The 19,661-nt window shown below is 45.9% G+C and overlaps 2 protein-coding genes across 6 annotated transcripts in view; one reads left to right on the top strand and one right to left on the bottom strand.

Annotated features, from left to right (window-relative positions):
• Positions 1-11,973: 11,973 nt before the first annotated feature.
• ADM (adrenomedullin) lies at positions 11,974-14,006 on the bottom strand. 2 transcript variants are annotated; one of them, XM_032188835.1, is made up of 4 exons: positions 13,785-14,006; positions 13,078-13,188; positions 12,685-12,825; positions 11,974-12,276 (listed from the first exon to the last, which is right to left on the bottom strand). In XM_032188835.1, the coding sequence occupies exons 2-4, from the start codon at positions 13,173-13,175 to the stop codon at positions 12,006-12,008; spliced, it is 510 nt and encodes a 169-aa protein (XP_032044726.1). In that variant the 5' UTR covers positions 13,176-13,188; positions 13,785-14,006; the 3' UTR covers positions 11,974-12,005. The 2 variants fall into 2 exon arrangements, with proteins under 2 accessions (XP_032044726.1, XP_032044724.1); XM_032188833.1 differs by lacking the exon at positions 13,785-14,006 and having other exon boundaries at positions 13,078-13,444.
• Positions 14,007-19,009: 5,003 nt separating this feature from the next.
• SBF2 (SET binding factor 2) overlaps positions 19,010-19,661 on the top strand; it is a 253,639-nt gene continuing 252,987 nt past the window's right edge. For all 4 annotated transcript variants that reach the window (XM_032188226.1, XM_032188228.1, XM_032188227.1 and 1 more), the window contains exon 1: positions 19,010-19,176. In XM_032188226.1, coding sequence (XP_032044117.1) covers positions 19,122-19,176 — 55 coding nt within the window. In that variant the 5' untranslated portion in view covers positions 19,010-19,121. The remainder of the gene's footprint in view (positions 19,177-19,661) is intronic.

The following is a 19,661-nucleotide window of genomic DNA, read 5'->3' as shown; positions in this document are numbered from 1 at the left end:
CCAAAGTGCAGTATCACTTTCAGACTGGGAAGTAGCAGCTGTGAGGGAGATAACAGCACAGTTATTACCAGACTGTGCTGAACAGATTAAAACAGCAGGCTCTAAAGCTGTGCCATGGCCTGAAAATTGTATTTTGGTATGGTTCCATCCCAGCTATTTGAGGGACAAGAGCACTCTAATCAGCCATTTAATCCATTTACTTCTGTCTCATGTCTGTGACTCCAAATGAAGTCCCAAGGAATTCAGAGCAAAACACTGAATGTGTCACAGTAAGCAAGAATATTTTTCTCATCCCCCTCTGGATTCCTAGGCTGTGAGCTAAATCACGTTTGCTTTCCTTTGCCGTCCACTTCCACCACATAAACAAAGCAACCACTCATCTGTTGCAGTGCGTGTGAGGAACCTGCAATCACCGTGCTGACAGTAGTTGGTATTTGCTCTGGTCACCTTTACAGTCATGCTAATTAAAACTAACTTTCCTACTCACATATTGAAAGAAACACAGTATCTGGAGGCAAGATGATGTTGTCAAGCATCCCAGGAAAGCTTTAATAAATCCCTTTGCACCAGTGTCTGCCTCCCTGAGAGCTGGCAACAGTCAGTTCCACGCTACAGGGAAACAGTTTGTCATATTCTCTGGGCTCATGTCCCCTCAATGTGCATCAATAATTCCATTTGGAGGAAAAGGAAGGTTTATCAGGCTAGAGGGCCAACTAGCACACATTGATTGGACATGTGTGTGACAGCCAAAGGTATTTACTGTGTTTTGTTTTGTTTTGTTTTGTTTCTGAACAGTTTGCTTTCCTCTAGTGCTTCAGTTGAGCGCTTTTCATTAATGTGCATAACAACCCCAGAAACCTGTAAGGCTTAAAATAGAAAATACAGAAATAGGAGGAAGAACTAGGGAATACAGATTGCAGTTCCTCAGGTGTGAGCTTTAGGCAGGATACTGGAATCCTTACAGGATGCATAACAAGCTCGTTAATTATGACGTGGTTTAATGTTGTCTCAAAGTATCTCCAGCATCCTTTTGCCATGCAATTCAAGTTGGTTCCTTATGAAATCAGCAGAAATTGCCCACGCTTCTGAAACATCAGCACACTGCCCACTATGCTGGTTCAGCTGGGTATTGTCCATCCAGTCACTCACTGGCTACTGATACTTGGTAAAATGAGATTGAAGTCAGAGACTTCAGAACAATAGAATGACTTTGTCTAGTAACCTCTGCTCAACAAAAACTTCTATGAAGACTTCAAGAGGACGGCTTGCAGTTTCATAAGATATTAAATGTTTTTACTTACAAAAAATTGAAATCTATGCCAGGAAAACTAAAATAAAGAACCTCAAAATTAGATTAAATAGATACCAGTGAATTTTCCAGGGCTCTTTCATCTTTCATTTTCTAACTTGTTAATACAAATGCTTCTGCAAGAAGGAGGTCAGTACCAAGAAGAAAATTGCAGTGTTTGTGACTTGCTCAGCTTTAATTCATGCTATGTTATTTAACTGTTGTTTATAAACCTCTGATAAAACTAAAGACATACTTGCCTCAATATCTTCCTTAAGATTTTATAACTGAATATTCTGGTTCTGATGTAAGTGAGAATCCCAAAAATTGTAGGTTCCAAATGACTAAAAGAACTGCAAGATGTCTTGATTAACCCAAATCTACCAGCATGAATGTTAGCTTTTTCACAGTTCTCTAATATAGGACAGTAGAAAAAGAAAAAAAAAAAAAAAAAGGCATAGTGTATTGGTGTAAGATATTCTGATAATTTGGTAGACATTGCATTTCTCTTTTTTCTTCTGTCCTGCATGGCACTGCTGTCTACCATACCATTTAGTAGTTACATAATTGTTCCCTCTCAGGCATACAAACAATGAGGTCAACTTGAGTCATGTCAAATAACAAGAGCAAATACCACATATGAAACCATTTAAGATAACAAGTCATGTGATCAAATATATTACCTCTTGCCTGGATTTTCTGGATCATACTGGAAGTGTGTTAGAATACACAAAAGCTGCAGAGCTTACCAGCTGACTGTTTTGCCTACAATAAGCCACTGATGAGCAGTTTATTGCAAAGTATTTAATACAGACAAGCTAGAACTGAAAGCTACCGTCCTCTAAATCATTATGCTTCTTCTTTAAAATGACCTTTTCAAGGCAAAAACCTATGTTTTTCTGCAGGAAAAAAATATGTCAGGGATGAAGGTTTAATTTTATTTTAGTTGTTTTAATAACATTCAGCTATGTTACATTTTAAAGCTGCCTAATTATCAGATGTAACATCTGGGATACAGTTCCTATCAGACTGTGTTTTATCCAGACTGGGCACAGATACAAGAAAGTGTTATTTGTGTTTATTAACTGGAACATAAAGAGAAAGGTCAACACTTTCCCTCTTCATCCTTCATCAGCAGAGATGCTGGTGTAAAAAAGGAGGGTAAAAGTAAAACTCCTTAATCAACAAATCATGGTGGCTACAAAAATATGCAAGACACATGAAAGCAAAGAATAAATTCTTATCCAAGCATTTTTTTTTTCTGTTATTGAATATCATTCAGTTCTATTATACTCTTAGGGCACATCATGGGCCTCTGCTGTTCTTAGCTGATGTCAGATGAAGTGGTTTCTCTCTTGCTACAGTGGTTGACAAGAAGACAAGCATTAAAACAGTCTTCTTAAATAAACAACAATTAAGAGAAAGAAGAACATGATTAAAATAGTTCCCATCAATACATTTTATTCCACTCTGCAGCACCCTTGAAGCAGTTAGAGTGGCTAGTTGCTTCCATGACCTTCCAAACTATGTTCATAGTAGTTACAACTACTGGCAGAATGTGTTCTGCCTTGCACCCAGAGATTTTGAGTCTTTCTCTTGCTATCAGCATTGCAAGACCTCACAAAGTAGAGTTAACTATTTTCTAATCTTACAATCCCAGAGTGATTAAGTTGCTGCTAGAGGGTACTTGGATGTATAGCTAGAACAATCTTGTTGGTATTTCTTACATATAGATGTGTATTTTTCTATCAGTAAGTGCTCTCGTTAGCCAGTTTTAGAGTCCTCTGCTAGAGTCATCAGCACCATTCACATTCCCAGTATATCATGATAGGGTGGCTTTTCTTACAAAGAGAGAATTCTCAAAACAAAAGCTTTATTCATGAGAACATAAAAAGTGTCTGATTGGGTCTGAGCAGTAGTCTGTCTAAGCCAATGTGCTGTCCCCGCTGTCCTGAGGTGAAAGAAGAAGGTAGTTTAGGCACAGCATGTGAACCTGGCCTCTTCCTGGGGTTTGTTCTCCTCGTGTTCTCCCAGCATCATTGGATTAAGGAGTTTAAATGGTATGCCCTTGCCTGTGTCCTATAGTATCTGTCTTGATACTGTTATATGATATATTTTCTCATTCCTTTCTGGACTTGCTGATGCCATCTACCTCCACAACCTCACAGGACAAGAAATTCACCAGCTTCTGTATAAAATAAATAAAAACATTAAAAAAAAAAAAAAAAAAAAAAAAAAAAAAAAAAAAAAGGATTTCCTTGTATAAGTTTTAAACCATTTCCCTTCCCTACTGGTTTCAGTGAGTGCCCTGCCCCTTCATTCTAGTATTGCAAGATCTGGTGCACTACATTCACCTTATCCACCATCTTAATGAGTTTGTAACATTAGTACCTTTGATCACAACACTCCTCAGCCTTTGTTTCTCCACATTGAAGAGTTCTGGCCTTTTTAGTCTCTCCTCAGAAAACAGCCACTTCATCCCTTTGATCATTTTTATTACTCTTCTCTGTGTCTTCTGTAAATCCACTATGTCCTTCCTGAGATGTAGAGGTCAGAACTGTGTATCAGACACAGATGTAGATTCCCCTACCGCTTCCATACAACATTTCCATTTTCACATTTGTAACCATTCATAACAGAGTATATAAGATGTAAACTGGATGGGCTAAATGAATTAATTAGTGTATCACTGTATATTCAGTATAAAGCAAATTTAACTGGCATTGAATCCAAAACAGAAGTAAATCAAAAATATGCTGCTTCAACCACCTCTTTTAAACATGGAAGAGCTGAATGTTGTCCATAGGCATCACATTGTATATAACTTATACAGAAGTTCTACAGTCAGAGAGATGAGAAGCATTTTGTTGGAAGGTCCTTTCTCCAATGCCTGTTTTTGTATTCAGCAGTATTAATAATAATTTTAAAAGTTCGCATAAGCCCAGAGATCTTTACAATCTTTTATAAGATCTATTTTCTTTATCTTCATTAAGTAGAATTTGAAGAAACCTTTCATACTAGATATACTACTTCCTTCTGTGAGTGCTGGATTATCTGTTACAATTAATACATTTTGCAGTGGGTTATTTATTAAAATAAGAATACTTGTATTGTACTAAGTATATATAGGATAATTATATCAGAGTTAATATGATTGTGATTTCAATCCAATATAAAAATGTCACTGCAAAAAAAAAAAAAAGATCCTGCTGGGGTTGGTTGTATCAGTTATAGGAATAACTTCAGCTCTGCAATAGCAGAAGCTGACAGCTCACATCGAACTACCACTGAGGGGCTGCACTATTTATGACTTAGGTAAATGGCAGGTCAGTCTGATTTATCATGCACTATTCTAATTCCTCCCTTCTAAAAATCTCTCCATCTAGAAATGAAGAGCATGTGCACTTCTCTCCATTCATGAATGCCCCTGAATAGGCAATGCTGCTCTTTCTAACTTCAGCCTTCTTTACTCATCAGTGAATAGGTAATTCCTGTAACACTTGAAGAGCCAATGTTCTCCTTTGATCCCTTCATGTCACACCTTGAAAACATTCTTTTCTCCAAAAACGCTGCTGTGGTCACAGTTATCTTGGTAGCCTACAGCAAAAGTGGTGTTGGGATAGAGGAAACATCTAGGCATCCAATGGGCGAAGTGTAAACCCTGAGCTTGCTATTAACAGAAAGAACAAAACAGTTTCCTTTCTCCATCTCCTCAGAATATGTAAAGGTATTGTGCTGTCCTTGCTTTTTCTGAGTAAAGCTGAGGAGGAATTAAAAATTTGAGCCTAGGCCTTACTCAGCATAACCAGCCCAGGCCAGCTAAAAAATCCGTGTAAATGCAGGCCTCCCTGCTGGCAGCAGCACTGTGCCACTTTGACATCCAGCAATAATTTTAAATGAGAGTGATTTATTTTTTTTAGAAGACAGCAGATGGCAGCAAAGTTGTGCAGATGTGCCAGACTAGTAGAAGGAGAAAAATATCTTGGTACACAAACTCTAACAACATTCCATGGAAAAAACGTATCATTTGTTTCTGTCTGTCTCGCAGTGTGGTTAACAAAATAAATCAGGTTTAATGGCCCTTGTGCACTTGCAATATGTGTTTTTTTTTTTTCCTCCATTATCAAGAGTTAATGAAATCAGACTGGGGCAAGATGATGTGAATAATCACTCGACAAATCATCTTTGTCTTTGCAGGACTCACTTCTTTGTGCAAATCTTTTTATACCCTTCATTAAATAGTTATCAGTTACCTTATCTGTGTGCGTGCCCTGACTGATGCAGCAGCTCTGACTGCCAGTTTCTGCTGTAAACTATGATACACCACTCATTGTCTCATTGGAGTTGGTTGTCTGGATATAGCCTTTCTTCACGTTTCAGAATAGGTGATGAGATTCAAAAAAAAAAAAAATAGAGAGAAGAGAGAGGGGAGTAAGGAAGTGCTGCTATATAAAGTCATAGTGTTTGAAACAACACAAATTCCTACTTCATTAATGGTATCTGGGTGTCGGACAAGAACACTGGAAGTTTCTGGTATTCAATGCCCCCTCATGAACACATTTAGCACCTCACGTCATACATGTATGTTTGCTGAAGCTGTCATTTCCAGCAGTACCACATCCACTTAATGATCATACATTGAACTCATTTCATAAATGAACAGTCTGGATTTGTTACCTCTTTTTGACACTGTTCCCGTCCCTTACTTTTAATTTTTAGCTGTCTCATCAGTCTTCAAAAACAGAACTCATGAATAAATGAAGTACAAAGTGTAACTTACAATACAATTTTTCAGTGTAGAAACAGCCATGTTTTTGAAAGAATGCTATGGCTTAGGCTTTTTTCCTGCTGAAGTCACTAGAGGTTTTGTTTCAATTAGATGGGATCAGTCTCAGGCCTGGGATTTGGTGCTGAGATTCCTATCTGGCTCACCAGTACATCACCAACAGAACGTCTGATGTCTGTAGGCAGAAAGGAGACTAATGATATATGCCAGTTGCATATTTGTCTTGTTTATCAATAAAAGGCCAGACTATGAATTTGTTCCTTATGCAGAATGGGATGCAGAGCTTCACAGCCCCGGGAGGGAAAAAAAAAAAAAAAAAAAAAAAAAAGACTTAGAAAAAGGGACTTAGAAACCCATCATTTTTTCCTTGGCTCTAAAGAGAACAAATACACTTTACAAGGTGCAGCTGTCTTCTTCCAGTGTGCAGACTCAGATCTGCTCCTGAGTCCTTCTGTGCAGACAGGGAAGTGCAGTGGCCTCCGAGGGCTTACTGCTTTCTAGCAGAGAGCCGCGGTAGAGTCAGGTCATGTAAGGGGAAATGTGGAACCCCCACCCCCTTTACTGCTCTCCTGTAACAGCAGTGAGATGGATAACAGTAACCATCTACTGAAAGGACAATAATCATGTTTGTTTGATGAACTGCTTAGTTTGCTCCTGAACTAACAGATAAGAAAGATCCCTAATGTTTGTTATCCTGTTTCTGCCAGTACTACTGGACATCAGAGATTAAGACCCAGACATTTGTTTGTTTGTTATTGCACTATGTTATGAAAGCATGAAAATAATATTAACAGTTTTATAATTACTGGAATAGCTACATTGAATTTGCAGACTGACATCTGGAAAGTGATAGTGAACTGGAAGTGTTGGAGGAATATTTATTGTGCAAACATATTTTGAGAGTCAGTATTTATTACAAAATTTTTGACTTCAGCTGGGTTGGACTGGTCTTGCCTGATTTTGGAAAAAAAACAGGCTTTTGTAAGCGGATGGAAGATGAGGAGGTGTAGTTACATCTTTGATAAAAGTTATCACATAATCAAACTTAATCAAAAGTTTTCATTTGGACTCCTCATTGCTGTTGTTGTTGCTGGGAATTTGGAAAGCAAAAAACGCCAGTCTTATCAAGCCACGGATTCTAGTTTTAATGGAACCATTTGTTTTTCATTTGGAGACATTACACTTATCAAGCGCCTTGACTAGTGTGTTGTAAAAAGGGTTTTACTTAGCAATGTTCTTTACCTCATGAACAAATTATGCTTCCTCTCCCCATGAAGGATATATGGCCCTGTTCCAAAGAATTAAGTATTTGAAAATTAAAACAATTTCCAAGTTGACACGAATTATTTGGTGAAAAAAGTGTTCTTTAAGAAATATTTGGATAATAAAAGCAAACCCTTGTGAACGCAATAAACAAATTTTAGTTAGGAGTAATTGGATTTAGTTATTGGTAGTACTCAGTCATGTTGGAATTTTTTCTCCTGATGCTTGTGTGCTCTCCACTACTTAAGTATGATGTGAGATAATATAAAATGGTGTATTGACGGCACAAGGAAAATATTTGGATGGCTGTCTGGAGTTGCCATTATTGGCTTTAATTATGACTTGCTGTCCTTTGGGTACTAAATGAGCCAGAAAAGGCTTCATATGTGCCAAAGTATTCATTAGTATTCCCCTTTCTGTCATTGTACTTGAAGAAAAAGTTTATATCTGGCACCTGAGTGCAATGCTTACTAACATGGACCAAGATGCTTTGCAGATTTTGATAATCATCTGAAAGTACAGCAGTATCTCTACTTTTTGGATACAGTAGAAGTCGTTCCTAGGTAACAGTAGCAGAACTCTTTGATGGCTTTCTGATGTATTCGGAGAACAAATGTCTTTTCCAGTCCTCCCCATGACATGGTTGCTTAAAGTAAATTTTGTGGTACCTTCTGGAGAAAGAAATACAATTACTTGATTCCGTCCTCCAGGTTAGGGGATCTGCACTAGGATTTATGGGAAAATGCTTGCATATCAGCCTCTTGCCACCATTCCATATAGAATAAATAATGGAGCCACAAAAGTCTTTCTGAGATAAAAATAGCCTTTGCAATCAATTTTGGTAATAAAAATTGTCTATAGCAAAGTCCTGGGGTGTCTCTAGGGTAGACACAGAGCAAAAGAGTATTTCATGAAGAATATTCTGTGGACATTCCTGACACTTCACCATGGAGGCTCTGCTGAGAATGGTGACCACTCCTTTGGCATTTGTTCTTGGATAGACTGATGCACAAGGATGAATTTCTGCTCCAATACATATTCACCATTGCAAAACTTTATTATTATTGTTATTATTATTATTATTTTAATTCAGAATCTTGTTTGAACTGAGCTTATAGTCATGTTTCAAACAGCCTTTGAAATGGTGGCTTACGAGGCACAAGGTTGTTCTTAGAACCTGATCCTTTAACTAAGGTGTTGTGTAAACAGATGCTACTGATTTAGGAGGCATTTTATGCCATCTTCCACTTCTCATCTGTCACATTAGAGCACAGGCTGGCTGTGACCTAAGCACCCCAGTCTTCTTCAACTTCTAGGACTTTATGAGGAAACTTACTCTCATGGGCTGACCGTCTGTGAGCACTGGAAGTCACTGTGAGCACTGGGAGCTCATTTTCATCCCTGAAGGCCAAAGGGCTGCATCTTATTCCTGTGTTTTTTTCCTGGTTTCACAGGCTTGTTCTCGCTGAAACCCCAGGGGGGTCAAAACACTAACACTCCTCAGAGATTTTAATCAAGTTCACATATGGATTTCAGCTACTGTTTGGAAGTTCATGCCCAGCATTTTGCATTATGGGATGTTCATAGTGAAAAGATGCATTAACCAAAGTTCTTCAGTAATGCCCCCGGCACAGAAGAAAGAACTCCCACAGAAGGAAGAAGTCTCACCTGGACAGATCTCATCTGGGGCAGGTGCAGAAATAGATGAGGAGGGAGAATGCTGTCTATTTTAACCCTTATGGAACAGCTCCCCAAGACTATCCTAAATCTGTCTGGGATGTGGCCTTAGCTGTGCCACAGGAAGGAGTCCCTGCTTGCTCTATCATTCTCCCCCAGTTGCTCTTTTTCCAAGGAATTTACTTTTCAGCTTCATTCCCCTGCCATTCAAAACACGTACTGTCTTCCAGACACGGGACTACACTACTTTCTGGTGTATCTGGTCCAGCAGTGCTGGTCTTTACACTTTAGAAGTCATGATGGTTTTCAAGATTTGCGGGGGTGGGGGAATATTTTCTTTAGTTCCTGTTTATTGCAACTGTGAAGTTTTGCTTCTCCCTGCAACCACGGCAGGTGGTGCTCTTGAACCTTCCAAGTGGGAATTGCACTTAGGGAGCTCCAGTAAGGTCAGAATTCCCGTTTTTAACCCTCTGTGGTTAGGCCAAGGATATTTCAGCTTTGAGTGAAATGATCTTTATCAGGAAAAGGGAAAGGAGGGAAGAAAAGGTATTTTAAGTAGGCATTGTTTTTTTGGCAGTAAATGAAGAAAAGATTAACATAAACAAAGGTAGCTGGTTGATATATACATACTTAACCACTCTATAGTCCAGTATGTCCCAAGTTTAGATGATAAAGGTGCTAACTTTGTAACCCATAAATAAAATACTGTAGCTATTAAAGTGTAGGGCTCTATGGAAGTCATTCCAGCTGTCCTATGTACTTGGGTAGCTTCAGTGCTTTCACCTACACATTGTAATTTCTCACTGCAAGCTCCCCAAAACTAATAAATAGCAACTAGCCTAATTTGAAGAGCTTTAAATTATTTCAGAATAGCCTTTTGCTTGTGTCTCAGCTGGCAGCTATAGTCTACATTGAAGATTGGGTGATTGCCATCATTCCTTGTCAACTAGAAGGTGGTATTTGGAAGTCTGATACATTTCACTCCACACTTATCTAGGTCTTTATGTTTTTACCCATCCTATTTTGACACCCTAGAAAATCTGGACCAGCAAGACCATCAGCAGCAGACACAAATTCTCTTTCTGCTGTTAACAAACAGTTGGTGATTAAAACTGGCAACATATATGCCTTTAAAAACAAAACAAAGCAAAACAATGAAAAATAAAACAAGAGAATATTTCAAATATTTCAACCCACCTCTCAAGATTCCAAGATTCTTAGTTTGAAAAAGTTTAGGAAAGTACCTTAAAAATAAGCACTCTGAGCAGAATTTCAAAACTTCGGGGAGAAAAATCATTACAAGTATATGCCAGTTATCTAGTTGACTGAATTCCTACCCAAGCTTTTTTGCAGCAGTTTTCCTGGCAGTGTACCATTGCTCGTTCTTTTGATTATTTCTTGGAAATAATGTCTTCTTTCAGCACTTAAATAAAAATAAAAAAAATACACCCGCTTAATTTCTTCTAGCAGTATTTAGTGCTTCTGTTCCCCTACCCTCTTCTATGTCCACTGTCTTCAGAGATATATGCCATAGGGGAAATGGTACGTTTGATCCAAGAAGTTACCCAAATACACTTGTTTAGTTTTTCAGAGATTTGTTTTGTTGAAGGATGAAGAGTTGACACCAATAGATGGTGCTGTTGGTGCATTAATAAGGCTCAGTTTCACATTTGTTTTCTGGTCTGTGGCTGGAATTTGTTTTAAAAAAAAAAAAAAAAAAAAAAAAAAAAAAAGAACACAAGAAGAACAAAACAACAAAATCCCTAACGCTGAGCTTTTATCCAAGATGTTCTGCCCACACTGAACCGGTCACCGTTTAACTTTAACCTGAACTGTGGCCCAGGAAATCCTTCAACATAAATAACCTTGGAAGCTGCTATGACCATTTTTGGAACATGCTCCCTCAATAAATCTGTTACTTTGTTGTGCAATGTTGAAGTGTGCAGTTGTTTCTCTGATTAATTAGGGCAAAAAATAAACTTGCGCGATCAATCCAAGCTGTGACATGTTTCAGCCCTGGCTGGGACGTGTGGGTAAAAGAGGCCTTAGAGCCTTCTCAACAGCTTTGCCCTGGGATTTTAACATGCACGCTTTTGAGCTTGTTTGATTTGACTAGATAAGGCAGCTGCTAACAAAGTCTGTTCCTGCCACATTCCAGGCTGTCACAGCATTGCCATGCCAGGTAAGTAAGGGTAGGACTGCAGAAAGTAAAAGTTCGTTCATCTTGACCACCTGCCCCTACTAAAAACAACAGAAAAGCTTTACGTAATAGTGTTTACTTTATTTCACATATTACCCATGGAGAACAGCTGATACATTCTCTACATCTTTCACCAGTCTGGAATGCGAGATAAAAAAGGTATGGAAAAAGAGTTTAACAACGTCTGACATTCACGATATGAAAAATAGAGGGGATACAATGTTTTAAAATGCCCATATGCAATATATATATATATATAAAACGTATAAAAATAAAATATATCTTCCAAAAAAGATACAAACAGGACATGACACAGGACAATCTTAAATACCGATACGTATCTCATGATCCACACACACCGCACCGCACATAATTAACAAAAACCACGTACAATTGCACTTTTCCTCTCTGTGACGTTCAAGTATATCGCAGTCCCCGCAGGGACTAGTGAGTGTCCGATTCCCTGCCGGGTGCAGATAGCGCAGAGGGTAGAGCAGGCGGGGGCCGGCCGCCGGGCTCCCCCGAGCTCCCCTCCTCGGAGCCGGGCAGCGCGGGGCGCAGCCTCCCGGCGACGAAGGCCCGGTCCCGGTCGTGGCCCCGGCGGCGAGCACGGCCGCCGGCCGGTCCCAGGCGGCAGCGGCGGGGCCTCGCAGCTCCCTCGGCGGCGCGTCCCGCCGGTCCTCGCCGCCCCCGGCCCCGGGAGGGCGCGCCGGGGTCCCGCCCGAGCGGGGGCTCTCCGCGAGTCCTCCGCGGGCCCCCGGAGTGTCCGTGCCTGAGTGCAGCCGAGGCGCTCACAGCCCCGGCGCGGGGGCGCGGGGCAGCGCCCGCAGAGTCCGGGGGGAGCGCAGGGAGCGCCGCCTGCGGCCGTAGCCCTGGGGGCTGATCTTGCTGACGGGGGCGGCGCCGTCCTTATCCTTGTCGGTCAGCTGGTAGATCTGGTGGGCCAGCTTCTGCACCGTGCACGTCCCGAAGCGGCACCCCGTGCGGATGGCTTGGAAGTGGGGGAAGCTGTTAATGCTCTGGCGGTAGCGCTTGACGCGGATGTGAGCATCCTCCCGGCTGCTGCGAGGCAGGAAGAGAGAGCAGGCGTGAGGGCGGCGCGGGGGGGCCCGAGGAGAGGGCAGGAGACCCGCCGTGCAGCCCCCCCGGCCCTGCCCTCCGCCGAGCGGCGGAGAGGGGCGACCCGAGCTCGCTGCCCACGGGAGGAGAGGCCCCGCCGGTTTGCGACTGTTGCTTTATCTAGGGATCCGGAGCTCGAGTTACTATTTATGTTTGGCTTTCGCAGTAAAAGCGCGGCTATCTTCCGCCGGCTGAAGAGCGCGGGGAAAGGGAGGCGGCTCCCTGAAGGAGCTGTCTCCGGGGCGCGGGGATTTGCAGCGAGGAGCCGAAACACCCGGAAACGAGGGGACCCGGAAACTTTCTGCTGGCTCGAGCAAGTGTCGAGCCCGGCGGGTTCGAGCTGGAAGTTACCTGGGATGCGAGACGCGGGGATCCTCCTTCACGTCCTGGGTCCGCACGAGTGGCTGCACGGCGGCGGCTGCTCCCAGCGCTCGGAGCGCGCCCGAGGGCTTCACGTCCCGCTTGGCTCGGCTCAGTGCCCATTTCGTCCATCTGAAAGGAGCGCAAGGGAAGAGGACAGCCTGTTAGTGCAAGCCTGCAGGGCGGGAGCCAAATCAAACAGATTCGAGGGGCGATAATCTTTGCCAGCGCTGAGATTTTTCGGACTTTTTTGGGGATGCTTCCTGAAAGGGCACGCGGCCCTGTGCAATTCCCGCAGGGAGTCCGGTCCCTCTGGTCGCAGCCGGAGCCCGGCGCTGGGGCGCGGAGGCTCCAAAGGGCGGCTGGGCGCGCTCCCATACTCACTTTCTTTTGAACTCTGTCGCTACGTCCACCCTTGCAGCATCCACCCCGAAGAAGGTCGCAGAGCCGAGATAGAGCAGGGCTACGTGAACCAGTTTCATTCTGGCTGAACTCCTGGTGGATAGAGAAGAGAATTTATAAGTATGTTTGCTAAGATAAGCAAAATAAGGTCTGTCCGTCTCTTTTTCTTTCGGTGCCTCAGAAAACTTCTTCCCTCGGTAGAGCCCCCAGGCTACCGGGAACTTTGTGCGCGACATGAACCAAAAGCTAGTATTTGCTCAGCAACTTATCGCAGAGTAAATAACAGAGCCTCTAAAGTTTACGTTTGTCGAGAGTTTTACTTGTAGAGGCGGATGAAAACCAGCAGGATTGCCAGAATACCCCCAGCGGCTTGCATTAGGATTCAGCAAACCCACGAGATTAGAGGGAGCTGGCTTTCAGATGCATCGTTTCCCAGCTCCAGTAAGTGTTTTGCTGCCTGGAAGTTTATCCCCGATAGCTCATCTTCTCACTTCACACGCAGAAGTGGCTAATTCTGGACCTTATGTTGTAAACTGCAGCTGATGCCAAGAGCCAGTGCAAGGCTCTGCAGCATAACTTCAAGCTCTTCAAAACAGCCCAGATTAAGCAGATTTCCACTTCCTCTCCACCACCCCTGCATTTTTTATTTTTTTTTTTAAGGAAAACAACAACAACAAAAAACTTCTTACCTGACAGTGAGGCTAATCCACTGAGACAAACGTTCTTGCAGTAGCGATCCGAACTCGCAGGGTTTCCTGAGGAGCGAGAGCTCTGTCTTTGTGTGTCTGGAGCAACCACTGCCGAGCTGCGCTCCACCGCTCCCTTTTATAGCGCAGCGCGGGGGAAGTGGGTGGACCTTGGCGTGCCTGCCTGGGCGATTTCTCTTTGACACTTACCCCCACCCCCACATCCCAGGCACTGCTTAATCGTTCTAGCATGGACTGGGGGCAACCCATCCTGGGGGAAAAATTGGAGGATTCATGTAAATTATCTTCAACACCCCCCCCCCTATGGTACTTTATGAATTATAACGACGGCTTTTAGGTGTGGAATCCGAGTCCTGGTATAATTTACAAAAGCTGCTAAGCCCCTCGTTCTGTTTTTCTGGGGACAGTGTTTTTAACTGCCCGTATAGTGCAGAAGTAAGTTTGTGCGGTCTGTGCCGTAATTTCTCCTTTCGGGCACGTTATCTCAGGTGTCTGAGTGGGGGGAAGCAGGAGCGTAGGAACCGGACCCGATCGATTTCAAGATCCACGCAAATCCATCAAACAGCAAGGTTTCACAAATAAATCCATATTTGGACAACGTGAATTGTAATGAGTAACTATAATGAATGTCAGCCTTCTTTACATAAGCTAAGAGGTGACAAATCAGCCGTCATTAATATTTGTGACTCAACGTAGGTGCATTTTTCATCTAAAAAAGTGTTCTTGAGGTACTCGATCCGTTCAAATCAATCGGTTCCAATGGGTTTGGAAGGCGAAGGTAGGGGCGCACGGTGTGCCCTGGGCCGAGGAGAGCGGTGCCTGTGCCTCCAACACGGGGCACCTGAGGTGCTCCAAGGGAGCCGTGCGCGGCTCGCCGGGTGCCGCAGCCCGGTGTACGTGACTGCCCTTAGCTCAGCGGCTCCGCTGCTAAAGCAGTGCCCGAACGCCTGCAGGATCGGGGGCTCTAACAGCATTCTCCTGGCTGCCCAGAGGCAAAACCTGTTGTTTTTGCAGCCCGTATCATCTGCGCCCCGTGGCGCTTCGGCCCCGCGGAGCTCTCGGGGGCAGCGCCCCTCGCCCCGCGCCTGGCCGGAGCCGGAGCCGGCCCCAGGCAGCGTGTGCCGGGTGCTTCGCCCGCATCTGGCCGCGAGCGCGGTGTTTCAGAGAGAGGTGGGTTACGTGCCCGTCACTCTGCCTGGCTAGGTAGCCGCGCTCCCTGCTACACCCCGCAGAGGTATGTGCGAGGGGATGACTGACACTTTCCTACATGCGGCTCACTCCGGGGGAGCCGCCGCCTCCCTCGCCAGCAGTGGCCGGGCCCCCGGGGGCTGCCGGCTCCGGTACCCCCGCAACCGGGGCGAGCTGGTGGCAGCGGCTGGCCCTGCCCGCTGCCGCCCCGGAGGGGCAGCGCACGGCCGGCGGTCACCCCGCACCCCCGCCCCGTTTGCCCGGCCGTGAGCTGGCCGCTGGGACAAGCCCGGATTCGCTCCTGCGCCGCACCTGCCCGGCCGGAGCACGGGGCGGGAGGCGGCTGCGGGAGCCGGGCAGCCCCGGGCTCTGCCTCGGCCCCTCGGCCGCCGGCTCGAGTGGTCCCGCGGAGCCGCAGCCCTGCTGCCTTCCCCGCGGGCCGTGCTCGGCCTTCCGAGACCTCCCGAGGCAGCTCAGGCTGGAGGGAGTCCGCACGTTTCCTTGATCAGCAGAAGCTGAAACTGAATCTAACTTCTCTGAATGAGAAGGCAGGATTTTGTGTCACGGGCATTGCTTTGATTTAATTTAGATCTCTTGTTCCAGTAAAAAATCCCACACTTCCCAAAATGCTGGAAAATCCCTCATTAGAATCCTTGGCCAAAAGGGAAGTGCATTTTGTGTACTCTTAGGCAAACAATGCAGAAAGAATCCTACATTGGTTTAGGAGTAATAATAATATTAAGACAAGTCACATGTGAGTGCCATGCTGAATACAATGGCCATTTTAGTGACACAAAATTAGCTCATTCAGCTTTGCGTGCAGGCAAACTTTGGCACATAAATGATCAGGCAAGATGCAGTTTGCTGCTGACGTGATTTGTGAAAGGGCTTCAGCAGGTAAAGCTGGTTTCAAATCTAACACAAAACATCACATTCTCAGTCCAGATGCTCGTTTTGTTCTTCCTCAGCATTTGCATTCCTAAGCAGCTTGAAAATGAGCAATAGGCACTGAATTTGTGCGATGAGGTAGTAACAAGTTCTGCTTCATAAAAATTACTTTGTAAATAGCTATTTACATTCCCCCCCCTCAAAAAAAAAAAAAAAAAAAAAAAAAAAAGATACAGAGTGTTCTGTGGACTTTTTTTGGCAAAGTATTATTCTGAGGCAATGCCACACAGTTCTGGACTCTCCTCAAGAAGTATAGGCTCTCCTGTGGGTGCTACCTCATCCATCACAGAGAAGTTGGCCTGGAGAAACATCTGGCTCTTGTACTTGTTTACTGATTATCTTGGGCATGTCATTCAACCTCTCAGTATTGCTGTATGTACAGAAAATTTTACAACATCTATCTAGCAGGGAGATTGTGAGGATCTCCCTGGTGTTTTGTGCTCTTTTGTACAGTATTTTATTCAGGTGAAGTTTTATTCCAGAAGCAAAGGTCTTAACACCTGTAGGCATCGATGGCAAATAAGTTTGAGGCAAATATTCTGTGTTGATTATGCAAGAAAATTGTTATTTGAAGGCAGTGGGAGTGCTTTTGCATATTTCATTCCAGGTTGGTACAAACTTTACTGAGTTAATATACGATGAGTGTGAATATACTTGATTGTACTTCAGGCTGTGTAAAATCAGCACAAAGATGATACAAGCAGAAGAAAGACACCCTATGAAGCATGTAAAACCCTTGTCAAGCTCCACAGAGAAAAGCCTCACTGTTGGTACATGTACTCAGACAGCTGTATTGTGCCAACGGTACAGTGACAAGGGACAATTCCATCTCCAGCGGTCCAACTGGAGAGGGGATGGTTTCAGTGTGCCTCGTGTCTGGTAGGTTTGAGTATACCAAACAAAACCTCCTCGGTGAGGGAGATGCATATTGGTAGAGAAAAACTGCTCGGGGTCATGGCTGCTTTCCTCTTCTGGTAAGGGGTGTCACTAAACTGGTGGGTGACACTGGATTAAGGGACTGCAGGCTGAACGTGACCTTCATATTTGCCGAAGGAGAAGTTAACTGTACAAGCTGCTGGGAACCTTCACATCTTTTTTGTGCTAAGCACATGGTCTGAGTGCGGCGACATTATCCCTTGTATGCTTTCTGTCTCCCGGGGTGGGGGGGGGACACACTGCCCACAGTTCTTGCCCAGGTCCTGCTGGAGACCTAGGCCTTGGTGTTCACCCACAGCTGCTGCTCTAGGAACCCCTTCATGACCCGGTAGCAGCCAAGCTACTCTGCTGGAACAGAGGGAATTTTATTTTTGGTGGTCTGGATGAAAGTTCAGTTTACTTTGCCTTAGACTTTAAGCGAGCAAACAACGTCTGCTCCACTTCCTCGTTTGTCCTATAAGAATATTAGATTACTCGCTACTAAAGGGAAGTTAAGGAAGTAAGTTACGGCTGACTGAATCCTTTTGGTGTCCGTGCAGGTACGCAGCCAAACAGCTGTGTTGGAGCCCAGATGAATGGTGCCCTTCCTGTCACATGAGTACTTAAGACGTGCCACTTCTTATGACCTGCTTTATAGACTAACCAGGCTTTGGTTGTGTTGGTCTAGATGGAAGAAGGAACAAGGCTGTATGTAACGTGGGCGCTAGTACTACTGGGGACTCAATAAGTCATATTTTCCTCTTGATCTAGCATTTGTTAGTACCCTGGGAAAAGTGTTAGGTGGTATTCTCCTGCCAGAGGTGCTGGCTTAAAAGAGAAGTGAGGCTTAAGTACTGAGATTTGTCATTGCATATCGAACTGTTTTATGAGTGCAGATATGATAACACTAAGGTTCTGTTTGAGCTCCAAATTAGGTAATTTCTTAGTGTCTCTAAGCTTTCTCTCCAGGTTTAGCTACACACATTATCCTGTGCTTTCATAAACTGTTGCATGTCCTGGCTTTGTGCTGTTGAACAGCTGCAGTGTCCACCCCTAGGAGTTATGGCGCTGAGCCTTATCCTTGTCCACTTCACCAGCAATATGTGGCTTCGTTAAGCTTTGCATTCCTTTTTTGCTACTTCAGAAATGCTTTAATCAAAAAACTCAGTGTTTTGAAAGCAGCTTTGTGGGTTTCAGTCATTAAAGCCTACAGGATCATGGTCCAAAAAGCCTATGCATAATTTAATTCCTTCTAGCTCCTGCCTAATGTAGGAAGTGACTGACCCCACGGTGTGCGTCTCTTGAAAAGTATTTCCAATTTTTTCGATGTATATGTATGTTATTTCCAAAGTTAATAAGCAGTTTATTAAACCTTAGATCTTCCTACGTGGTGTTTGACTTCAAAATAGTTAAGCCATGAAGCTGATCGCTTGAAGGAGATTTTGTCTGCAGCCCTTCCGTGAGAAGGTACGAGCAAGAGCATTGCAATTGATTCTCGAAGCTTCCCGGCTAATTTGCCGCCGGGTTATCAGCACGACATTGCATTGCTATGTCTCAGCTAAGTAGGAGGTGTAAGTATTGCACGCTCGAAGCAGAAATGTCTCTGTGAAACGGCTGCTGACTAACCGCCGGGTCCTGCTCGATGGCGGGTGGGCAGGAGCAGCTCCGGTGCATTTGCTGAACTCCCACGTGCAGCGGCTGCTGCAGCTCCTCGTGGCGTGCCCGATGCCCTTCGTGTTGTTTCTTCTCGCTGTGCTGTCAAACAGGACGTCCACGGAAGCTTGCCACAGCGTTTTGGCAGCCCCTCAGCCCCCCAGCCCAGCGCCGCAGCGGCAGGCACCCTGTGCATCAGCCGGTAAACACCTCTGCGCCCGCTGCCGAGGGTGACGAGCCCCCGGGCTGCCGGCCGCACACGCCCGTTACGAGCAAGCAGCGCGACCTCTCCCCTCGGGCCTCCGCACTGACGGGGCGGCCGTTAGCGCCCGGCCGTTGGGGCCGTTGGGGCCGTTGGCGCCGTCGCAGGGGTCGCCTCCCGCCCGGCCGGGCCCGGGGCCGCCGCGTGCCGCCGGCGCTCCCGCAGCCCACGCCCAGCCCGGCGGGGTCACGGCGCAGCGGGCTCGGCGGCGCGCAGGCGCACAGCGCGCCCGCGCCTCCAACATGGCTGAGGCGGCGCCGCCGGTCCCGCGGCGGGGAGGATGCTGAGCCCCCGCCCGCCGCCGCCGCCGCCGCCGCACGGGTGGCGAGGCCCGGGACGGGCCGCCCGCAGCCATGGCCAGGCTGGCCGACTACTTCATCGTGGTGGGCTATGACCACGAGAAGACAGGTAGGTGTGGCTGCCGCGGGGCCGCTCCGCCGTCCCGGCCTCTTCCCCCCTCCCCTCGTCCTGCCCGGCCCCGGCCCCGGCCCCCTCCCGCCTCCGGCCGGGCCGCGGGAGGAGGAGACTGGCGGGGAGCGGGCAGCCCGCGGGCGGCGGCGCCGGCCTCGGCCTCGGCCTCAGCCTCCCCCCGCCGGGGGCACGGCGGGCCCAGCCACCGCCTCAGCCCACCTGGACGGCCCCGGCCCCGGCCCCGGCCCCGGGGAGCCGCCCCGCAGCCGGCGGCCTCTGCCGCGGGGCCAGCGGGAGCGCCCCTGTCCCGAGGGACCCTGCAGAGAGCGGCGGTGCCGGCCGCTGGCCCTCTGCAGCCGGCCGCTCAGAGTGCTCGGAGGTGGTGCCGCTGCTGGCACCCGGGGAGCGCTGGGCGGCCAGCGGGCTCTTCAGGAACGGCTCTTTCTTCTTCTTCTTCTTTTTTTATTTTGTGTGCTCAGAAG

This window comes from Aythya fuligula, chromosome 5 (genome assembly GCF_009819795.1).
Source record: "Aythya fuligula isolate bAytFul2 chromosome 5, bAytFul2.pri, whole genome shotgun sequence".
Lineage (NCBI taxonomy): Eukaryota > Metazoa > Chordata > Aves > Anseriformes > Anatidae > Aythya > Aythya fuligula.
Note: the sequence above shows the minus strand (reverse complement) of the source record. Positions and strands in the feature narration are given on the sequence as shown.

Bases quoted from the DNA above. Each gene is read 5' to 3' on its own strand.
- ADM (XM_032188833.1), bottom strand. From the start codon at position 13,331: ATGTCGCGCACAAAGTTCCCGGTAGCCTGGGGGCTCTACCGAGGGAAG. The intron at 12,826-13,077 runs GTGAGTATGGGA...CGCTCCTTTCAG, and splicing joins GCGACAGAGTTCAAAAGAAA to ATGGACGAAATGGGCACTGA. The intron at 12,277-12,684 runs GTAACTTCCAGC...CCTGCCTCGCAG, and splicing joins CCCCGCGTCTCGCATCCCAG to CAGCCGGGAGGATGCTCACA.